At 39.3% G+C, this 24,641-nt stretch overlaps 1 protein-coding gene and 1 long non-coding RNA gene across 7 annotated transcripts in view; one reads left to right on the plus strand and one right to left on the minus strand.

Annotated features, from left to right (window-relative positions):
- Positions 1-24,641, minus strand: part of LOC105428352 (A disintegrin and metalloproteinase with thrombospondin motifs 9) — a 38,688-nt gene that overhangs the window by 12,463 nt on the left and 1,584 nt on the right. For 3 of the 6 annotated variants that reach the window (XM_011640633.2, XM_089072652.1, XM_089072654.1), the window contains exons 2-13: positions 21,871-22,975; positions 13,505-13,636; positions 12,907-13,067; positions 12,558-12,683; positions 5,274-5,466; positions 4,079-4,295; positions 3,436-3,643; positions 2,642-2,856; positions 2,140-2,292; positions 1,696-1,845; positions 657-808; positions 46-385 (exon numbers count right to left, since the gene is read on the minus strand). In XM_011640633.2, coding sequence (XP_011638935.2) covers positions 46-385; positions 657-808; positions 1,696-1,845; positions 2,140-2,292; positions 2,642-2,856; positions 3,436-3,643; positions 4,079-4,295; positions 5,274-5,466; positions 12,558-12,683; positions 12,907-13,067; positions 13,505-13,636; positions 21,871-22,252 — 2,429 coding nt within the window. In that variant the 5' untranslated portion in view covers positions 22,253-22,975. Of the gene's footprint in view, positions 1-45; positions 390-656; positions 809-1,695; positions 1,846-2,139; positions 2,293-2,641; positions 2,857-3,435; positions 3,644-4,078; positions 4,296-5,273; positions 5,467-12,557; positions 12,684-12,906; positions 13,068-13,504; positions 13,637-15,616; positions 15,802-15,918; positions 16,906-21,870; positions 23,522-23,668; positions 24,608-24,641 lie in introns of those variants that run through there. The other 3 variants (XM_089072653.1, XM_089072655.1, XM_011640631.2) reach the window with 3 other exon arrangements.
- Positions 2,743-24,641, plus strand: part of LOC148937366 (uncharacterized) — a 34,483-nt gene continuing 12,584 nt past the window's right edge. The window contains exon 1 of the long non-coding RNA XR_016138337.1: positions 2,743-2,884. This is a non-coding gene — a long non-coding RNA (uncharacterized LOC148937366). The remainder of the gene's footprint in view (positions 2,885-24,641) is intronic.

Raw genomic sequence — 24,641 nt, forward strand, 5'->3', positions numbered from 1 at the left:
CTTTTGTAGATTTATGACTTCATCATATACAATGTTAGCACATACCTAAAGTCAGGACTGCCTGGCGGGCATTCTCTGGTGCCGCAACTGCGATATTTGACGCGCTCGCCGATACAATAATTGCCGCCGTTCTTCGGCGCCGGATTGTCGCATTCCCGATACTTCCTCTTAATGCCGCCGCCGCAGCTCCGCGAGCATTCGCCGTATCTTCCCCATTCGCCCCATTGACCGTCTACCGGCTCGAGATTCCTGCGCGAGACGCACTCGCCGCGATGACACCACTTATCGGTACCGCAGGATGTGCCGTCGGCCCAGGGCATGTGTTGAGTGTGACATTGCTGATGATGATCCCACAGTGGCGCGGTGCACCATAGTCTCCTACACACTGCCTGGCCGGTAACCAACCAAGCCCCCAATTTACTTCAATTCTTAAGCGAATTTCATCGTAATAGACGTTACGTTAAGTAGAGGAGGCAAAGAATGTGCCCTGACAGAAAATATCTTGAATTGTTGAATCGAACAAGAAATCGCAAATTTGTATAGCAATCACAGCTGAATGAAAATAAAATAAGCGAGAAAATGATATGTATTTTATTCGAGATACGATCACGCAAGATGTCTCAATCAGACGCGTGAAGAGAACGTTTTCGACTTACCATCACTCACCATGTGAGGACAGATTCTGGATCCTTGCCCAAAGACGAGCTCGCACTGTTTGTTCTCTGAATAATCTTCGCCGGGTAACCGACCATCTTGTCTCTCCATCACTTTGCTGGGTTCGTCCAGCAAACAGTTGGCGTAACCAGCTCTGAAACAAAAGTCATACTAATTAACATAGATTGTCCGTGAACAAGCAACCTATTTTAAAGAGCTCGTTCACCCAAATAGCTTTCGAAGATTATATTTCTTGTGACAACTAATGAGTATATAACAGTCGCTTAGAAGTTCGTTAAACCGGATTTCTAAGCGATGACTCGTTCTAGTCCCTTGGGTGTCACAGAAAAAACTCGAGACATTACCTTTTTTGATCGAAATAAATTTGTCTGGCCGACATTTGTTTCCTGGAAATCGGCACGATTGACGCAGACGGTTTATTCTCGGCTTTTCTATTCGTGCTTGAATCGTGACTCAAAATGTAATTTTAGAGTGCATTAAATTAATGCAAAAATGACATTTAATTAAGAGCAACCGACATAATTAAGTTATTCTAATAGGAAGAACACAGCAAAGGCAAACCTATTTAATCCAATTAAATCTATTTAAGCATAATATATGTGTTATTAACTTGAAGCAACACATATGAAATGTCTCTTGCTAAGTATAGACTTTATTTTGATCATGTTTTAAAGAATATAATGAAACTTTCAAATTAAATACGATTATTTGAAAAATATTTGAAATATTTAAAAAGTTTAAATACTGAAAAGTAGAAAATTGTTATTGAAAATTGATTTAATAAATCTTTTGTCTGAGAGACAGGACATTGGCCAATGACCATTAATGGGTTAAAGATCCCGCGAGCTACATCGCTATGAACAGAAAGGCAAATCAACGCGAGTAACAGACAAAACCTGACATCGCATTGCGTATTGTATTAAGCGGAGGTCATGAGTCAATTAATAACGATCTCTTTCCAGAATGCTCCTCGGCACATCGTTTATAACCGAGTCATTTGCCAATTAATGACTGACTCACTCGAGAAATTCGGTGACATAGTGTCGGGAACACTTGGACCACTCCCAGGGAAAAGTATTATCATCCAGCATGCGCGACATGACGTTGTGCACACCCGAACGGTTTCTAAAGCCCGCGCACTTGGCGTCGTCGTCGTGTGGCATGTTAAGTCTGTAATACATTATAGATATTTCCTCTGAGTGACATGAATATGCAAAGAAAAATAATAATATTAGATTTGATAAAGAAAAGGAAAGAGAAAGGATAATCAGAATTTCAAATATCAAAAGATGCAATAACATCTCACGGTAAATGCATATACAACAATTTCACAAAGAAAATACGATGTACGACTCTCAGGAAGAAAGATTTAGAGCATCTCATTACATAAATAATGTAATACATAAGATTTAAGAGACTGCACAATAAACAGGTCGCACGCATTACGACCGATAATATACTTACACGTGACCAATCTCGTGTGCGATGGTAAACGCCGCGGCCAATCCATTATCCTGCACGATAGCGCACGAAGATCCAGGCGAGCACATTCTACCCAGTTCGGCCAAGCCCAAAGTATCGCAACGCTTTTGACGTGGATTGTGACATAGATTTTCTCTGAAAATTCATTTTCAATTTATACATATTGTTCTATAAATTTTTAAACAATTCAATTGAAAATTATCCACATAAAAAAATATCAAAAAAACATTATTGACATTTATTTGATATTCATAGTTAATCTTGAGAATTATGTTTGATTTGTGCTTAAATTAATAAAATTAACAAAATTAATAAAATTATAAAGTTACACAAAGCACAAATAATTTATCTTAATAAAAAACCTACTTTAATTTCAATCATTTATAACTATTGTTACTTTACATAAAACAATTCAAGTTTTACAGCAAGTTTCGTGCTGTGTAATAATATTAATTTTCGCGATGTTGATTTTTTCGGTACAAACCTAGTTAACAGAAGTGCAGCGTCGTGATGTTCTGGAGAAGGTTCGTCCGGATTATTGCGTTTCTGCCACTGGCAGAATCGCTTCAACATTTCGGCCGCCGCGATTCCGTCGCTTCCGCTATGTTTAACTCCAAATACTTCCTCAGTCTTGACGATCTTCATAACTGCTATGCTCACCGGATTGCCGATGGACTGGTCCTTGTAGATCCGTGAAACCTATCCTTCCAGAACAGAAATATATCAGGTAATTTAATTGCAACAAATTAGTTGTAAGTTCTTTTTTGTTTTGTTCTATGTTTTCTGCTCGAGTAAAGGCTTAATTCATGTATACGTCCGATCTATTCTGGGACACCGTGTGGACAAAGAATCTATGTCGCTCTTTTGTCTAGGTCCTCATTCATTCATAAAGAATTCATGAATCTTAAAGTCGATCGATTATTGTTGGGGAAACGCGATTGAATCATCGAACGAACGACAGGCGTGGGTTCGTGAAAGCGAACTCGTCGCAGGATGTTGCCTCCTCCCCTCCCCCCCCCCCCCCCGGTAAGGTGTGGCCTTCGCGTGGGATACATAACTGGCGTAGCGCACTCGGTAATGACCGTCGTGACGAAGCTAATTGTTGAATTACATCGAATCAACATCTTTCATCTCCTTCCTCTTCCTTTTTCTGCCATGCCGTATTTTTATTCTTTTTTATGCCGTGTTTTTTTTTTTATTTATGTCTTCGTTTTTAAGATAAACAGAGACGTGAGATTAAATATTTTCAAATTAAGCTTGAAAAGAATATATACCCACCGTGCTCATCAAGACAAGAATGTAACTGACCAAGCCGATGCCGTGGTACTCTACCATTTTTGCATCAGCCACCACCATGATCTCGATGAAATATTCACGCGGTAAGGCACGCCGCGGTCTCCACGTCACGAAGGGATCCGAGTTCATCTCCGAGTCCTGTGCGTACTCTTCGTTCCGATAGCCACGTTCACGTTCCACGCTGTAATATCTGGAATTCACAAAACTGACTTAAAAAGCACTCCAAAATACGCAAAAAATATTGTTTCTTAAAGAAATTGGAGTTAACTTAATATTTTAATAATTAAATTTTATTTTATCAAATTCTATCAAATTAAAATCCGCTTTACATTGTACAATAAATAACACATTATTATTTATATATTACATTTAAAGTTTTCTCAATAATTTATTATTCAAAAAGCGTCTCTCCAAGCATTTAAAAAAAAAAAAAATAAAAAAAGAAACAATCCAACATCAATAAGATGTCTTGTCGAATATTAATATGGTAAATATTTAAGATCACTCAAAAAGTTTCACTCAAAAATCGTCGGAAGATTAAAAAAAATATACGTATATATATTTCATTTAAATCTATATATAAAATTTATATACAAAATTATACATTTATATTATTTGTCTTTACCTATCGTTATAATCCATTCTCTGAAAAAAGTCTCGATGATGCTCGCTCTGCCCCGTGAACTGTGCGTATTCTTCCTCTTCTTTTTCTCTAAGAAACCTCTCCGACGATGCGGTTTTCCGCGTCAATGATCTACGCTCCCGCGAACGCTCCTCGACGTGGATTTTACGAGCGGAACTATCGTCGGTTAATGGGGAAGGAACGTCGTCCGAGTCGTAATCTGTGAGCATCGACAAAGCCAATTATAATCAAACTAATTAATTTAATATCCAATGGGAGTATTCGCAAGGATATCGCCCGCTGCAATCAGCAATTGAATCGTATCGTTGCGGACGTACACATCCGGGATCGGCGTTATTTGAAACAAGACCACGGTCGCAATAACGATAGATGTGTAAAGAAACGAGAAAATTTCGACATCGACATGTAGTATCAATGTGTCGTTTTGTGAGTAGAGCACGCGCGTCGCCAAGCTGTCTCGATGGTACATCAGAATCCGCCCGAGGGAAGACGTAAATGCCTGAACCTGTTTTGGTACAGGTGGTCGTGCGAGTATGCGTTGAGTGAAAAAAGACGCGACGCTTTTTCTTCGAAACTTCATGAAGCACGTGAACATTTCATATTGAAATAATTGTGGATATTGCGAGATTCGACACAGTAAAATAAATAAATGTTTCTTGATTTATCCTCGTTACCGATGACAAGGGAGCGCAACCGATTAATAATTAATATACTTTATATTTGTAATATTTTTATATCAATTTTTATATCTTAATATATTTCTTAATATATAAAATACATCAATATAATTTTAATGCCGATACGTGTTAAATTTCAAATATAATAAAGAAATAATGATGATGAATAATTATTAATCCGTTAAAAGGGAATAAAATAAATTTGTTTTAATCAAATCGAGAGAGACGTCAAGATTATCTTTATTAATTTCTATTAATTTCTATGTTAATCAAATATTGAAAATGTGCTTGTTCATATCTTTCGATAGCCACCGTTGGAACGAATTCGTCGACTTGCTTTTATTTTCTTCTGCATTCTTTCGACTCATTTCCTCGCGCGGAATGACCCCCTTTTCTTGGCAGTATCATTAACGAATCACCCCGCATACCGAACGGATGACGAGAATATCGTAGATAAAATCGGGATACCTGGAATGATACCTTGTTTTTTTTTTATTTACCTATCACGCCGCAGTTGCGACTTTTAACTCCATTTTCAGGAGTGTTGGAGTCATCGTCCAAGTTGATCGCAACCGTGGGTACGCGGTAAATCGCGTGCTGTAATGAAGAACCAAGGGAATCCTTATCGCCCTCGCGCCAATGTTCCGTGGGTTTAATGAAGTAGCTACCCATCGACGTCTTCATGTGACCGGTCTGAAAAGATCATGATAGAATTTACAAAAAGGAATAATATATAAAATCCAGTAATACACGGCAGTTCGGCATTATTTGAAATTAGAAATTGTCAAGTTTGTTCATTTATTAAATAAGTATCTTCTTGCGTTGTATCTCCATATCTATGTATCTTCATGTACAACACTTCACATGTACACTTTACATTTCTGAGAAAATTGATTTTTTTCGGCTCGGTAAATTGCAAAGAACTTGTGTCAAGAACCTCTGACTCGAATAAACCATTTCTCGGCAATTAAACGGAATTAAAATTATTTATAAACGTATAACTATATAATCGACCGGATTATTGCACATTGTACGTTTACGTAAAATAAGAGAAGATTCGGTTTGCGTTTATTTTAAGTAGCAGCGACTTATACAGATGCTATTAGAAGAGCGTTATTTACAAACGGAGCGCCACCCGTTGTTATCCTATCCGCCAACTACGATACGTTAACTTCCTTGATTAAACATTCTAACGGAGATGAACTCTCTCATCTATTTATTTTTTCGGAATACTCTCGGAAGGCTCTCGGCGGGCTCGCGCACGTGCGGCGCGAGAGAGAAACGTGCAGGCCTCACCTATTTCAAATACTTGTGACTTATAGCGCGTGAGTTTTATAATAGTTACATTATCAAAGATTTCGAACAACTAATTCGATGCTATACAAATTCCGATGCTGGAGCCATATGAGAACAGGAGACATTTGCTTTTCGATGTGTGAGTGATTTGATATTACATAACGAGATTTCCTGCTAGACGACTGAAGCGATAAAATTAAGCACAGGGCGGCTAATTAGCATACAAATAGCGCTAAATTTCTCGAGCTCCGGTGCGAATCTCTTGATAAAAGTGGGACCGATACAACGATGGGATGAAAATTTATTTTATTACATCAGATTCTGACGTGAGCGAAAATTATCCGAGAAGCTATAGATAGCACGAAACTTTTTTAATACAAATTCCAGATTTATCTAATAAAACAAGAAAGAGAACCGTTTCGCCGTGCGATTGCTCATTTTGTCGCAGCGTGCAACGGCCGTGTAGATAACGTGAATGAAAGTTTACGTGACACTAGCTGCAACCATCGACCGTATAAGCGACGCGGCTCGTACGCTCCGCTCGATTCGCTTGTGTTTGCGATTTGCATTCTTGCAGACATGCGCCTTCTCTATTCCGCGGCACAAAGACTGACTTGAGGATTACCGAGAACTCTTGGCAGGAACGTCGTTTTTCTCCCTCATCTCTTTTTCTTCATCTCTTTCCGTCTCTATCTTACCCTTTCTCTCGCCCATCTCCCTTTTTGCCTTTTCGATCGGCCAACACAGCCGCGGCTCGGTAACGACCTCGCGATTATCCGCTGAGGCAATTCATCGACCTTTCGACGAGTAGAGCTGATTCAACGTGCCCATCACGTCATTCAGTGAAAATGCCAGGCTCATTAATGCGAAATTAATAATGCGAAACTCCAAAAATACAACCGCCACCATTTATCCAGTAGATATTCAGAACGGCGTTTACATTTTTTTTTTGTTGTCAATTGCTTTAAATATCTTCATTTTCTTTGATGATACAACATATCTGCAAGAAATTAGAGAAAGATAAGAAGAAGGAATTCACTGTGACTCACTTTTTATGAATACACCTGGAGCGAAGGAAGTGGAAATAAAAGAATTGAATAAATTAGTTAACTAATTTTTCAAATATTTTCCTGCGGTTACCCTCGCCGGTCGCGAGAGGAAGCAATCATCGGATCACGAACAAGCAGTACTTCGTACTGCAACGGCAGGCCATAAAAAACGTTGACCGCATCCTATATCCTTCCCTACGGTCGCACGCGTCCATTTCCAAACGCGTGCATTCTGTTTGCGTATTGCCGATTGTTTTGACTCGACGTCGTCTCCATGCCAGAGTCAGTGTTTATGCTAAAACATCAAAAACCGTGTCGCGACGACAGAGTTAAAAAAAACAGCGCTATCGGCCAATAATACTGGGAAAAATGGTCCGAGAGAACCGTATTACCGGGAAGAAAAAATATGCGAGACACCACGTGTGCATAACAACGTTTCACCGTGCAGAGCCGGCCGGCTTAAATTATAAAGGCGGTTAGGGTACCAGGCCAGGCCAGAGTTATCTTTATTTAGGTTCCGCTTAATACGCGGGGCATAATACATCATAATAAAAGATGCCTGGCTCTGTAACGTGCCTTGCGCGCCCTGAGTATGAGCGGAGACAATAATAGACTGCAGTAATTTGATACAAGGTGCCCAAATATTTGAATATTAAGTATAGATTTCTTGAAAAATTCTTCGAGGGGAAGCGGACAATTCCTTCTAGTTACGAAAGAGAATCTTTCTTAATAAAATGTAAAGAATAATTAATATTTTATCTAAATTGAATCATTATTTTGACTAGAGACTAGCTACATTATAATTAAATACGAGCATAAAGTTTCATAAAATTAAAAGCATCGATAATATAGTAATATAAGCATGATAAATGTTCATATTATTTTCATTCTTATTAGAATACGTGATCACTTTCAACATGATTAATTCCGTCACGGAATTTTCTTTAAACTTTTAACTTTACATTCACTTTTGATATCTGAAAAAACGTTTGTCTTATCTTAACTAATCTTTTATCTGAACTAAAATAGAAACAGAGAATCAAGAAAAGAAACTTTTTAGATGAAAAACATCGCACGTTAAATTAAATGAATAAATTATTGATTAATTACATGTCGCTTGTGTATCACTTCGTCGTTGTATGAACACAAATTTAACATTTCTGCAATTTGTCTTTTGTGATGAGGCGATCCTCGTTAAGACGGCCGCACAAAATGTCATCACAGACAAAATATCTCCAATTAATTCCGCCTATTATATTACACATTTCTGTCAAGGTCGTCAGGTCGATCCAAAACTGGTCGTACCGGCTCGAGTAGAACTTGCGGATTTGCGTTCTTATGAATGCCGTTTCACGCCAAAAAATCAATATTGTGTTCTTTTCTTAGCAAATCAGGTGTTTCAAGCGTTGTAACATTTTTAGCAATTTAAGAAATTGTTCATAATTATAATTTAATTACAATTTTCAATTGAACACAATTGTATTATATAGAAATTTTTCATAAAATGTTGAAAAATGTAAAAAGACTCTATAATATGCAAAATAATAACAGAATGTATCAAGTAGCAATACTCGACAAACAGGATCTTAGGTACTTAATAATCTCTTTTTTTAATTAACGACATCATTATCTTGAATTTATACATATGTGTGTGTGTGTGTGTGTGTGTGTGTGTGTGTGTGTGTGTGTGTGTAAATAAAAAAAAATTAAAAAAAGATTATTAGCCTAAGGTCTTACCTACTGATGAATATTGCCACTTGTTACACTGTCATTAAACATATTTTCTTGTTACATTGAATTGTTTATAAATTATATATACAAAATAATTGTAAAAAGGCGTTATGCGCTATGTACAATAATAAATCTTTTATTTCTACAAAATGAAAACATTAGATTTTGTTTGATATTCTCAATAAAATTTTTTTTAATCTATTATAAATGATGAATCTGTGGTTTGAATAAGATTATAGAAAAATGTACGGATTCGATTATAATATAAAAAACAAATTTTGGCATAATCATATTAAAATAATATAAAATGAGTTTTTCTTTTTGTTAAAATCTAGCCGTAAAAGACCGAGAAAATTGATTCTCGTTCTGATGTATCAAATATAATTTCGTGTTAAGTACTCATCCGCAAGCCTTTCCCGTATTCATTAGAATGAGATACGAGACCGTTAACATCGTCCCATCCGTTATCGCGATCGCCTCGCCAGCAGAATCCCGTACGATTTGTGATAGAGAGCTCGAGTGCCCGAGTCCTCCTAACAGCGCAATCTGTTATTATGACCATTCGTGACTGAGATTTAAACAAATAAAAAGATACACGATGATTACTGTGCCGCTGATACTGAAATTATCTTGGACTCTTCGCCACGCGCGCGCGTCGGTTCTTGACAGTCGTATATCATACGTGTCGAAAGGCACATTAAATCGATACATTACGTGCACCAATACGTTTATGTAAGATTCATCGAAACTATATCGGTCATTCTTATCGCTACAGATTCTCTTTGCGTCAATTGAAGACGATTTTTTTCCCAAGAAAATCAATGCGCGTAGAAAAATGAACGCTTGGAGTTATGGCATTTCTGGCCAATAGAACATAAAACAAAAAAACAAAATAACTTGTAATTTTGGAAGATCAAAGTATTGAAGGCAGTAAAGAGAATTAGCGGATATCGGAAAATGATGAGGAGAGCGAATGATCGAGATAGCGACCGAGATTCACTCCTCTCTCGCGAGCAGGGTCGAATAATTAGGTCGAGTGCTCGGCTCACTATCGAAGAAGAGTAAAGACATCAAGACTCAGTTCAACCGGGAGCTTACTTCCTCCTATTTCTATGTCTGAAACAGACGGTCGATTGATCAGTCTAACCTTGCCATGGCTAAATTAAAGCGTGATCCAAATCGCTACGAAGAACGTTAAACAAGCGAGGAATATGTTCTCCTATTCCATTCTCGCTCTGCCCACTTTTTTTCCCAGGAAGAAAACCCAAGTTATGAAAAGAATCGCGGGGAAGATCCCAGAAGCAGAGAAGGGTCGGCAAGATCTCTAACGCAGTTGCTGACGTTTGCAAATATGTCTGTTACTAATGGTTCTTCCTATAAAAGTCGCTTTGATCCCCTTTTGATCGAAATAGCTTCCTCTGTCTATCCAAGAACGAAACATCACGGTCGTGGCAATCAATCTTATATACCGCATCGTCCTAAAAAAAAAAAATGTGACAGAGGATTTTTATGCATCTTAATGAATCTTGACGCATCCTAATGAATTTCTTGTTCGATCCTGCATGAAATAATCGAAAGAAACGATCTTTGACGAAAACTCTAAACTGTTTCACGATGGATTTGACATAAGGAACGATAAAAAAAAGTCAAAGGGTACCTTCAATCGACGACTCACAATGGTAACTGTGACGGTAAAAAACTTCAGAGAATGCCTATATCAAAGTTAATTTATTCAACGGATTGTTTCGCAGAAGAATCGATTGAGAGACATCAGCTAGAATTTCCGTGCGCGAAAATGTGCCTGTCATTTCCTCGATATTCCGCAAAAAAAATTTCGCGATTCCCTCGCAGTCGCATGGGGTATATTGCGGCAAACGCGACGTCCACCGTCATGATGTATGAGCCGTCTCGAGCAATAAATTCGCTCGTAGAGCGTCGCAAATAATTCTCGGTCTCTCTAACACCTCTTGATATAAAATCCAATCGTATCGCGGTCTACGTTCCCATGGTGCCGTGGATGACCGGCCGCGCATTCCCGCTGAATGGCTCATGAGTCGCGCGACTCAAACGATCCCGAGGTGTTTGATATACGATCGAGTCGTCGTATCTTTTTTCTTTCTTGGGCTTTCGGGCAGAGGCGCAGCCAGACGATTCCGCCGAATGCGATGTGTGCGGCACGTGTAATCCAACAAATCACGTAAAATGTGTACCATCCCGCGCGGCATACGGCGACTAATGCCTACGGTTCTATGCGGGCCTTGAACCTATTTTTTGCGTGCAACTATTTTCAGACATCCTCGCGTATGTACCATAAAATGTACGTCTCTCTCTCTCTCTCTCTCTCTCTCTCTCTCTCTCTCTCTCTCTCTCTCCCCCTCCCCCCTCTATTTCTTTTTTCTCTGTCATTTATTACTGAAAAATAAATAAATTATCAATCGTTAGTGAATTATTTTCAATTTGAACGACGTTTCTTCAAGTTAACGAAATTGTTATATAATGTATAACAAAATTCTTATGTTATTATACTCAACAAAATAAATATCTTATTTCGCAAAATTCTCTCGCAAACATTGTACAACATCTTATTTGTTCAAGAATATATTAAAATTTTGCGATCTCTCCCGGAAGCTAGACGCCACTTTATATGCCCGTTCTTTGGAAAGTGGTGGTGGCGCATAACTACAGGTTTAACGCGAGGACTTCTAGTTTCTTCCGATGCCACGTATGCATATTTATTACGTCTATAAATTAGGAGAAAAGTGCGTAAAGGCGGCGATATGTCATTTATTATTATAGATTATCGTTTGCTGGTGTGGCGTATCACACCGCTAACGAGATACCGTAGATGTCGTTTAACGATATATTTTACAGTTTTAAGAAGTCTTAGAGAAAAACGCCGAACTCTCCGAGTGGAAGAAAAAAGGGTCGATAAACTCTGAACACGTAGTTATCGCAACATTCATACGCAAGAGAAGAGAAGAGAATTTTGAAATTCGGGGAAAGTGTTCAAGTTGCAATAATTAATTTCGACATATGGGAAGGGAGATAAGCTGAGGCATTTCATAAAGAATAATCTTTTACAACGAGACTAAAAATATCTTCGCGCGCGTGAAGAACGTCAATTCAATTAGGACTTTACTTCTGAACGATGTTTGATACTTTCTTCATCGTTTTACGACGACGTAAAACAATTTGTGTAATGTAAACGCACTCGGATAAAAGGTCGCGAAGACGGATAATACTCTCTTTTAATGTCGCTATCTTTCAGCTTTACATTGCAAGCCTACAATCGCTACAACGCGCGGATCGTAAATATTTACGAAATGCGGTGAATCGGTATGCAACTGTGCAATATGCAGTATTTACGATCGATGCACGCGCGAGGGGTTTCTCCTCTTTCGACACTTCCGGCGTTCACCGAAAATCAACCTGTTGTCCGCGTGTATTTTTAACGGCGATAACGATGCCAATAATTAAAATAGCGGTCGTAACGATAGGAGTATATTCACCGAGGAGCGATAGGAAAATATATTTAGCTGTCCATATGTGACTTTATGCTAATCAATTCACGGCTACAACGAGCCGCGCACGAGCTTCGGGCAGATTTATCATCTTCATAATCGGTTGGAATTAACTGTGCGCGCGACGTCCCCGCGATATAAAGAATCGCGGGGACGACGCTTTTCTGAAGCTTGATCTCTGACTCACCATTCCGTGACAAAGGCTGACACTGACCGCTGAACTTGGATCGCCGTCGACTGACCCGCTATAGAAGCAACCCAAGTGATGACCAGCGTGTTCCCTTCTGGTTGTGTTCTCGCTCATGTGCGTCACCTGCATCAACGTTATCGTAAAAAGGCTAATTAAGGCTGTCAATTAAGTGGCAAAACGGCCCACCAGAATCGCGGCCTTAGCTCGTTTCGCTTCAATCTCTCTTTTTCTCTTCCTTTCTCTCTTCGATTTTTACCCAAATATTATGGCGGCCAAGACAGGATATAATTTTATGACGCGTTTAGATTATATTATAAGACAATGTCGATCGATCGATCTTTCTCACCTTTATATCGGGAGATACAAAACTGGCATCGTGTGCCAATCGCAAACGAAATCGCTTTCCAAAGGCAGTAAATTCATATTGCGGGTGAGGATCCCAGATTTCGGCTGTCGCGTGCCGAAAGTGGCCACTGTGATGCCTCTTCGCCGTGGAAAACTTCTCGGCTAAAAACATAAATTTGTCAAGTAAAGCGGATTATTAAGATAAAAAAAAAAAGAACGGTATAAAAATATTTTTTAATCTCGTATAAAATGTATCTTTAGTATAATAATCATAATAATTCTGTTTTATTTTTTTAGATATTTTATTTTGTACGCAATTTCAAAATACAACATATAAGTATATGTAATTATCATTCTTCTAAATATTTATTATAAATTTATTTTAACATGTTACCAGTAAATTTACTTTTAATGTAGCTTCTTTCTTACATTCAAATTCAAGAAGACTATCAGAGAAAAAAAGGGTCAAGATAAACGGTAAAAGAAAAGGCATGTAATACGTGAGGGCTACATATACTTTCTCTTTCATCAACAAGTAAAGCTGGAAGTTGACAGTTTAAAATTGAAAAAAATCCTATCTGCGTATTTCAATTACTTACGGGGATCCTCATACTGATTTTGACTAATTTTTAAAGGCTTGATGTATTCCAAGTTTCCCTTAGCGGACGGCAGCACATCAATCGACGATGTGCCATTGTATTTCTTCGTATTTTGTACTTCCTTAGAATGCACTGGAATAAAAGAAAAATTAGTCATAACATTTTTTTTCAAATTATCAACCGAGTTTTAATGTATGTAATGTACATTATTTTTAAACTGATAATTATTTGTGCAATAATTTACATAATTTACATATTTACATAATAATTTATAAATTTAATTTAACCGAACCTCCAAAAAGTATTTCTAAAATACTTAATATTTTCACAGAGAAGCCCGTTAGTTTAAATCGAAATACAAACGATCGAATCTCTCGAGAAGACAGCACATTAATTTAGTGACCATTCTGACTTTCGTGAATGCTTTATCAATGCAGTTATCATTAATTATCATTACTAATCCATGATACTAATCCGTACAATAATTCAAATAATTTAAAGCTTCGAACATTTACATATGAACAAATTGGACATAAGACATTTTCCATTAGTTTAACTCTTAGTTTAACTCTTCTCTCAAGGGAAATCGTCATCGGCATTTAATCGCCAGTTAAAATTTTATTGTTGATCACAGATCTTTTTCTTCGAGTAGCAACATTAATGATTCACCGAAAGATAAAACGACTTTACACGCTCGAATGTTGAGCGACGCTAATTACTAACTAGCTGAAGGAGCCAATCTACTGGTATAAACCAAGTAACTGCGCGTAATAACGATTTAACCAGCGCGTTCTACGAGGTTCCTGGCGAGAGTCACCGATGCACCGATCCGGTCTGGCAATTTGCGTCTTTTTACGTTATTACATATCGGGCGTTTATTATATACGAAGGCGCGCGATTAGACGTTCACTAATTTAGATTTAACGGCGGATCGTGGAACACACGGTGGGACCTTGAGGAAATTGTTCGTGGAATAACGCGGAGTCGAGCGGAATCGCCTCGCCTAATTATATCGGGCACTACCTACAAACGCCGGCCTCCCGGTAGCGTACGCACGTCTGGAGAAACACATAGCACACGCACAGTTCTATAATTATTCACGACAGTTTTCGCGAGACGTATCGAATGTCAGGTCTGAATCACGGGTCATGGGAGATAAATGCCGAATGCCTTACAAAACCGTAACGCCAAATTTACGGTCTCGCCGCGCGTACACAGAGCACACGCGCCGAGCTGCCGCGATTTGTTTTATCTCTTACCCCGAATAAAATATCAAACGCGAGACGTGCGCGCTCGCAGAAAGGAAACGTTCAACGCTATGCGGCAGCTGTACGTATACCGTGAAGGATTACGGAACAAAGGGACACCGTGTCGCGCGCGCCGGGGTAGATTAAGCCCGGTTGCAAAACGCGGACACGTGGGCGACGCTGCCGGTCGTAGAAGCACACGGTTTAGAAAACCGTTGCACAATCCCAGGCCACGTTACGAATGGCCATTCAAGTGGAAAAGAGAGACGATCTGGTAGGCCCCAGGCCGCGGAGAACATCGTCGGCTGCGTAGTTATCCGTTGTTATCCGCTCGCTTGTTGTCAGCGTGTATGCGGCGTGAATGCGCTAAGATCTATCCAGGCGGAGGGATTTGCATAGCCGCAATAGCATACATGCACGCGCAACGAGATCATTCACGTGTCTATCATTACATGCGTTTAACGTAATGAGACACAGGAGAGCGGATATATCCTTTTACCAGATGCATAATCGGTCGATTTTTCTTCCATGCGTATTATTACGCGGCTACGCAGGTCCGCTCGAATAGATCCTCAACATTAAACGATCGCTTCTCGTCACTAGCACGTCATGTTCAGATAGATACAAATGATCTTAGATCAATCGCACTTTGATCCGCGGATGTTCTGAATCGAGTCTCTCTCTCTCATTGAAAATTCGATTGAGTTACTCATTTCACTTGTAATCTCGTACATGATTGACGATGGAAGATACGTTTTCTTTTTCTTTCATTTAGACAAACGTAGATAAAATTGATGTGCTAGTGCGAGCAATAGTTTAAATCTATATTCAAATATGATAAAAATTGATAATTTTATACATTTACATGTAACGTGGAATAATCTTTGCTTATTTTTCGACTTCATGACATACGAAATGCTTTAAATTAGTATCATCGCTGACTACGCTCTTCATAATCAGCTGCAATAACCGTAAATGTGATGCATTGATATAAAATGCCCACGATTGTTCCAACGTTTACACTATATTTCTATATATTCCTGTAGCGACCTGAAACAGAAATGTCTCGGCCTGAGTACGTCAAGAAAACTTGAAAACATGCAGCAGCAATATATGTTCAGTATCTCAAAATATACGTCACCAAATCCAATGCTTTAAAATGTTTACATTTTCGTCACGTCGCACGATGCATTTAGTTGCTGTGGCCGCGCGGGACTGTTTGTCGAAACCGCGTAGAGTAACAGTAATTGTTCGTTTCAACTTCCTCGACTTGAAAATCATCTATGAAGCGTAACACTCCTGAAAATACCAACGGAAACGTGCGCTACCCCTTTCGAGCGACACGTTTGTTTTGCGCCCTAAAATTCGCAAAAAGAATCCTTTCCTTCTCCTTCTTCTCCCTCAACAATAACCGCTTCCGTTCCATTTCAAAGCGAGACGTGCGAGCTATAAATATCTTTTGCATTTTACTTTGAGATCGCATTGGATTATCACAAATAAAAAAAGGAAAATATGTACAATAATTATCATTATATCTTGTATTATCATCTGCAAGGAGAAATTAACTTGCATTGATTATTCGATAATGAAGCAATTAAAACCGACAATTCAAAATTGTTCTTTAAAAACCTGTGAGCAAAAATGAAGGAAAGAGTTAAACTGTCTTCTTAAACTTATACAATTTTTTTGCATGTACTAGTAATTTTTTCTACGATACTTAATACGATACTTAAAACGTTTTTGTATCTCTCTAGTAACCGACTAGTAACCGACAATCCTCTTAATTGTTTAACTGAAAGATAGAGCTCCGTCATAAATAACAAGTCTTGACTCTCAAGCATGGCATAAAAGTGGTAATGTGATATTAATAATGAATACTGAAATCGCAACGTAACACGCGCATAATCACATCTTTGCGATTATGTCGTGAAGAAGAGAAAGAAAGAAAAAAAAAACTAGATTAATCAACCACTCGAAGCGCATGGTTATCGTTGAGCAATTTTTAAAATATTCCTTCTGACGCCAACGAACGAGAAAGAAGAAAAGAAGGGACAAAAATCATATTTAATAAACTATGCAACGCGATGATTTCTATTTCTATCAATATTTCCAATATACTCTTGTGCATTCTTGTAACGATGAGATCCGTCATTAAATTCTTCACTAACGAAAACGTTTCCACGAACCGATAGTCTATAGTCAGAAATCTCCGAGTGCCATGTGTCGTTGAACCGAGGCGTTTAGGTGACATTGTTTTTCTCGTACAAAAGATCCATTCTCATTACTGCCAGACCGCTCCTGTCGCGTAAACGTTTACGCTTCGACCATCTCGACTTGTGCCGAGTGACACTCGTTCGCCTTCCTCTGCCGTGCCACAAGGCAGATACTGTTCGTGTGAGAAAGAATGTCTGCAGTGTCCCGCGTGCGTTGCCGTTTAATTACTGTATCGAAACACGAGCCTGGAAACACATGAGAGAGTTAAGTCATCCGGCAAAAAGACACTGAACACGAACGAAATAATTCCCCTTCGGATGTTTTTTTTTTTTTTCAAATGAGATAACGAATGCATAAAATTTTCCCTCGAAAGCTCGAGGAAAATCTAGTCGCATTATTAATTTATATTTATATATTGATATAATCGAAGAGCGACACATTGAATTAATTGTTAATATACACATGTGGCAGAATAATTTGCTTCTTCATATCGATAGATAAGATCTCTGTCATGTTTCGTTAACTACTTACTTTTAAGAGAATGTGAAAGGAAAGGATTAAAAAGATCTTTTCCGAGTTCAAGCCGAGTTAGAAACGTATTACGCTTACGCAAGTAAGTTATAACTTGCTACCTAGTTCCATCGACAAATATGATCTCGGCGAATCGTGTTAATAACTTTTAATGCAGACATGTTTCAAGAAGGCAATAAATTATATCTCACTTTGCAGAGTCAACTGCAACGTCAGCACGGCAAATAAGTTTGGAGTACAGCAGTTTACTCTGAATAGCGACGATAAAAAACACATGCCACCGTATTATTACTGGACTAGATTAGATACTGCAAAATTATGCAATCGGTCGATTGATCGCGGTGAGAATAAAGTGTGTTAATGTCAATAGCTAATCATTTTGAATAGTTGATCAAAGTGTATATGAAACGGGAACTAATAGACATTTATCTTTTCATATTTCTCTCCGACGGTATATTAGTATTGAAAAGTAACATAACAACAAAAAGTTGACTTCACTATTTGCACTCCAATCGCTATAAAAAAAAAAATTCAAATTGAAATTAGAAAAGTTGAATACACAATTTTAAAATTAAAAATAAAATAAAAAAATGTGTTTCATCCAAAAATATAATAAAAGCTAAAATATGAAAAATTATTTATTCTGAATTATTCTGTTACTGATTTACTGATTTACTGAAAAATCTATCTATGACAATTTTGCAACGAGCAAGATTGTTCACTGCAGGATCATGAAGCGAAATGTGCCAAAGTAAAATCTATTAAAAACTGAGCCGAACGGGATAACGGAGCAAAGGTGCCATAAAATCGCGAGTGGCATTGATGCCGTTAAGGTTCAAGACCATCGAACATTATCGTATCGTCCCAGAGTGCCAGCTGGCTTTTGGCTATTTTAACTCGAATATAGTCTCAGACGTAAATTATGACCGGTGCAACCGATATATCCCGTAGCGAGAGGCACAGTGGTCCGAGTTCTGTAGATCGACCAAAATGTTTACGGACAAGAGTTAAAGAGTCTGACAGCGATACCGCATCCTGTGCATTCGTGGTCTCGTCAGCGCCTGAGTAAATCTTTCCAAGATGCTTCAAATATCACCCGGTTCTTAGACGAATCAAAGACACGACGTCTCGTGGATCTACCTGCCTGTTTAAGCAACCCTCCGTTTAGCAACCCGACCAAACAAAGAATTCTCTCCCATCTGTCGAAACAAATTGTCAGTCTATTTCAATCTTCGTTTACAGCTTCCGAGTATCTAAATACACACGATGCGTTAAATGTTAATACACACGACGAGCCCAAATGCGCGCAGACGCACTCCTCCATCAAGATTCAATGCGTATAATTTCTCGTGTCTTGTATCTTATGCAAAAATGTAAATCCTTTTACACGTGATATGTGTACCGCCTTGAAAATTTCACGACGAGCCTGCGATATTAAATCAAAAATTATTCAGACATGACACATAAAGTAACAGAACAAAACTCTCCGACGTCTCCGTAAAATTTATCGATGTCGCCTTCTAATAACCGGTCGTGCCTATTAAGAAAGAAGGATGTTGATTGCGTGGGAGCTAAAAGAATGGAGTTCTCTGATCGAACACCTTCGTCCCAGATGACGAGGCACCGAATGCTTTCACGAAGACATATCGTTGCATAGGATTAGTCTTCCTCCTCGATTAATTTTCCCTTCGACTTTGTTATTGGATGTCGAAATCTTTTGAGGAAATTTGAAGATCTCGAGAGTGAAGTTGGCGAACACACGTGTTCATCATCGCATCCAACTCGCGTCTCCCGAATGGTGGCAAACGGTGAGTTGGAGAAACTTCGTTTCTCGTTGATAAAGAATTTCCGTAGGTGAGTTGCATTCGCGCGTTAGTCCGGACATTTACGGAGAGACGGTGCGTTCATACGTTGCTGCATCATGCCGGCTAATATGGACTAACCACCAAGGACTCGTTTAAACGGCACGCAACACTTTAGAACGTAGTCCAAGAGCAACTGGTAATGGAACTCAGGAAATGGTGAACAATTAAAGCATACCCGAAGGGGAAATTACAAAATCGATGGCGATCGGACGATTGCAGAAGATGACTTTGACAGCGTATCGCGTTTCGTGAAGATACAAATCACGGACATACAGACGGACGTACGAGCCGTCAGCGGTTTATAAAACATTAATTAAATTCGCAATTATTGGATTTTTTAGCAGCAAACGTTTCTCGAGAAATAATAACCGGGGAACGACTCGTCTGCCTTCAAATCCGGCTAACAATTTTTATCAAATCTCTATACAGAAAAAAATCCTTTTGTTCAAGTATTTAAAAATTCGACTAAAAATAATTTTATCGGGCTACCAAAATACATATGTAGAATGTTTAAATCAGTTAATAAAATATAAAAAAATTTTTTTTAATGTTATCATGCTTAAGCATCCTATAAATAATAATTTTAATAAAATTATTTTCAGATTTTTATCTGGTCGAATCTTTAAACACTTGACACAAAATCATTCTTTTCAAAAATATAAGTATAAGTACAGTCTTATAGAATCTAAAAGCCGACTCTCCAAGCAGATAAATTAAGTTTACATTACGTCGATAAGAGTTTAGACTTATAATGGACCACATAAGTTTGTTTGATTCTACGTGCAAGACTCCGGCTCGTCGGCAGGGAGTTCGAAAAGGTGTTTGAAAGCAAACGCGGTAGAAGATACTTCACGAGGACGACGTTGTGCTTAGTCGAACGCGTGATACTCACGTCTGCTGACCCTGGCAGAAACACGAGCCTTCACGACGTACGCACTTTTAGTGGCGTTCGCCGCTCGCACGCGGCCTGCACTTTTAGTTACATCAAACGTTCCTCCCCCGTGTCTCTCCCTTCTGCGAGCCGCACACGTTCATATGCACGTCCGTCTATCCTACATTACGTTCTCGTGTAGGCGCGATGTTTTGTGTCATGATGCCAACGTGGCCGGGCGAAGAATACGTCTTATCAACGCGCGAGCGCGCGATGTCACACGAGGCGGCCGCGATTATGCGTTGTGTGCGTTTTAACGAACGAGCTTGCTGGCAAATTCGCGAAAACGTATATCTACCTCATTACAACGATATCGCTTCTCAGAACATTCGTTTTCGGAAAGGAGGAGGAGGAGGATAGAATTTCGTAACAGCCGAAAAAGATACTTGAATTTCCGAGTCGCTTCTCAGACACTGCGGACGAAAAACGTCTGTACGTGCCTGCGTTCAGATTCATTCTCTAGAAAAAAAATACATTGTTATTGATACGTGATTGGTGACATAAGCAATTATATATCTTAAATTTATACATATGTATATAAAAAATTAAAAAAATTAAAAAAAATTATTAGATCCTATCTCGTGTATTTGTCACCTATTATTCACCTATTATTTAAATGATATTCTCAGTTTATTATATTAAATTGCCTATTATTGATTGAGAACAATACGTAACGTAAGATAATCTCTTCCTACAGATGTTACACCCTTCGTGCAGATAATTATTTTCACGTAAGAAACTCACGAGTCGCAAAAGAAGAATGTACAGAGAACGAAGAAGCAGCAGTGAAGAACAACGCAATGCGGACGTTTCTGTATGAAACACGGATGTTGCCATTATCGTGCGATTTTATATACACGCGTGTCTATGTGCTTACGCGTAATAATGCACGACACACATTCTTTCGTACGCTGCGCATTAAGAATATCGAAAGCATCGAGGTTTCAAGACTGGCACAGTATTGACATAACGTCTTATCATAGCTATTAGAATTTTAATGATTCTACACGCGCGTTTCCATGGGAGAAAAAAATTTTCGATGGAAAGCAAATTTAAGAAAAAAAAAAAACAAATCTATAAAATTAAAGTCTAATAAAATTTAAAAGCCAAGCGACTCGTCAAGAATTCGATGAAATGCTTTTTTAACGGATTAAAGAACGGATTCTATTTTTCGCAGCGAATGCTACTGAGAATGCAGAAAAAGTTGGAGATGCAGACAAATAGAAAGTATATGTACCAAAGAGTAAACGCAGCTGTAAGGAGCACGAGGAGAAGGAGTTTGTAAACGTGGGTGTGAGCAGCTTCGGAGCAGCGGCCTTTACAATGTCGTCTCGTGTCTGAGATACGTGCTAATTTTCCCTACCTCAATCGAGCGTGCTAATCTAACTGGTCTATCGCTGATAATTCCACACAATGTCGTTCGATTCTGGCCTGAAAAGCTCAAGATGCTCGTTACGTCGCAGAAACACATGCATACACGTTCGCATATCTTCGCGTATCAAGACTTATTTTAAGTATACAAAGAATGTATTTCTCCGTCAATAAAATATACAAGCAAAATAGATAAGCGAGACTCACCCTCATTTGTGAGATTCTGCTCGATAGACTCGAACGTTGTAACGAGATCCGTCGTGGCGATATGCAGACTGCCTGTTTGCTTCTTCCGCGTTTCGTTAACGACACGCTCGGCCGTCGAATTCTTCCGAGCAAGGTCCTCGATCCTGTCCACGTTGCGCACGTCGGACCACAAGATTACTAGGAGTATCACGAGCAAAACGATGGCGAGGGCCGCGCCAATCGTGGCGACGCGATTCGAAATTCGCGACATCTCTGCGATTCCCACTGGTGCACGCGCATCTATCTTCGTTCGTTCGAAAACGTGTTCAGCGTTTCCCGACTCTATTCGAGAGCGATCACTAATGTACTCGGGATATATATATATATAAGGCGTATATATCATCAAGAGCTCACATTGATCTCACCACGCGTCAATCGATCATTCTGAGCGCGTCATCGCGCGACGCAATGATTATCGCGGATACTCTGAACCAGGTATTCCGAAGCGTTCGAGAGCCTCCGGTGTGTTCGCGTATCCATAAAATCCTCACGACGGACGGAGGTCTCTCAAGGTCCCTCTTCCTCCTCTCGAATCTTGTTTTCCCCGCAAACGACGACTCGCCAACAGAATGCAACCAGGATCGGCGCAACGTCCATTAAAGACGAGCGGATCTCGCCCCGCGTCCTGGTCTTATCTCTCTCGAAGGACCTCGACCATACTTGTGCCTATACCTGTGCGTATCGGGACAGTTATTCGAAGAGCGGCCGACTGGAAGAGTGCATCGCGTCGATCGCACCTGAACCCTCAGGAACGGATATCATAGCTCATTCTCTCCAGTCCAATGTCCGATCGTTTCTCTCGCTTCGCATCTCGCATTTCACATCGCCGGAAGCTTACATCTGTCGCATCAGCATCGTCGCTCTCCTTCTCTCGACGATCCCGTGAAGAGCATTTCTGAGTCCAAGTCGAAGCGCGACGAAGGCGCGCATAATCAATCGGTCCGATGAACGATGAGCGAGATGACTGAAACCCTCGACTTTCACGCGGGGCACAAATTTTACGAGTTAAATCTCATCCGTGCTGTACGGCTCGGTCTTCTCCCTCGAGTTGCTGAGCGACGCTTCCCTGAAACCAAACAAACGATTTCTCGTCAGTGAGAGATTAAATCGACGAGACAGAACCTTGTCTTATATTTATTTTTTGTCTTTCCTTGAGGGATAATGCTTCTTGTCGGGCGCTAGATGGATTCGGGAGAAAGCTTAAATCTCCACCGGGCCGTCGCTCGTCAAGGCTGAGCGAAGGAAAATGTATATATAACTCGTTACTCTCGTCTTTCTTCGGGAGGCGATATTCTTAGGGGAATGTCCAAGTTTTTTTTAGGGCGGAAAAGTTTAAATCCGCCGCGTCATCAAGGTCGGGAGCAAGTGAAATATAAAAGTTACTCGGCGCGCGCGGCTGCCGACCTCGGGAATCTCTTAAGGTCTGGGTCAAACTATTCTCGTCCCATATCGCACGCACTGAGTTTGATCAATCTGTTACACGATCGATAAATCTTTGTCTCGAAATTTCACGCAATCCGCACGATCCGCCATCTCTTGCTCGTCTCGCTCAGAGACCACGTAATGTATAGCGATGTTTCCACGACGATTACTTTCTCCATTGATCAAAGACCTGATTGACGATATTGAATATATTAATATGCGCATTTAAGGATATAATAATACCGTAAGATGATATTGCTGCTCATTTGTCCGCAATGTTTTCGCACAGCAATGCTTAATGGAATAAACATCTCGTAGATGTAAAAAGATATCTTACCTCGTCAACAAATGTTTGCATTGAACATCAGAAAAAATCGGATAATATAAAGTCTACTTGTTAAACGTTCGATTCTTTTCAAAGTTTGATAAAAAGTTCTTGTTTCTTCAACTTCAAAAATTATTAATCTTGATATTTTTTTGAAGAAACCATCGATTATCCAGAAGAAATTTCTCATTAAATTCAGTTAAGTCGTGGATCATCGTGCAAATATTCGGATTTATTATTCCTACAACGATCGAGACAAGAGATCGTTAAACAAAGACAAATGATCTTTCGAGATAGTTCTTCTGATTTCATTGTAATTAACGATCACCGATGTGGAGAGAGGATGGGCCTAAATTACGTTATCGTCTCGTCATGCCGAAACTTCATCTCGAAGTAACAAATACTTTGATTAAAAGATTGATGATGAGCGTCACGCCGCCTTGCAATGCGGAATGTAAAATTAACATTGGACACTCCGTCGCGTTCCTTATCAAAGCTTCATCGTATAAAGCTTGATTCACGCTACCCAGCCGCTGGCAAAAAAATGAATCGAAGGAACAAATTGCTCGTTCATTGACGGTATCCGCTCGATAAATCTACATCGATAGATTCAACATTAAACACGGTAGCCGAGGACAAATTTAATTTAACAGCTATTACTTTGTTGCACAAAGAGGAAATCTAAGAATAGACGGGAAAGGAAAGAAAATGTCGAAGGGCGTATGCGCATAAATTTTCGTTACACCATAGCTGCGCGGGAAAAGCGAGAGAGAATTCTTCGCATTACAAGGAAATACAGGCGAAGAGATTTCATGGTATTTCGAAGCGTCCAAACTCCACGATTCTCTCCATGATTTACGAGAATCCCTGGTGTTATGCAAAGAGGAATGCGCGAAGCAAAGTTCCGAGATATTCCGGAGCTTCTCCAAACATCGTCGTTCCTCCTATGTCCTACGGAGAGAAGCGATTATTGTTAAAAATGAAA

Source organism: Pogonomyrmex barbatus, unplaced genomic scaffold (genome assembly GCF_055798465.1).
Source record: "Pogonomyrmex barbatus isolate J1 unplaced genomic scaffold, ASM5579846v1 scaffold14, whole genome shotgun sequence".
Taxonomy (NCBI): domain Eukaryota; kingdom Metazoa; phylum Arthropoda; class Insecta; order Hymenoptera; family Formicidae; genus Pogonomyrmex; species Pogonomyrmex barbatus.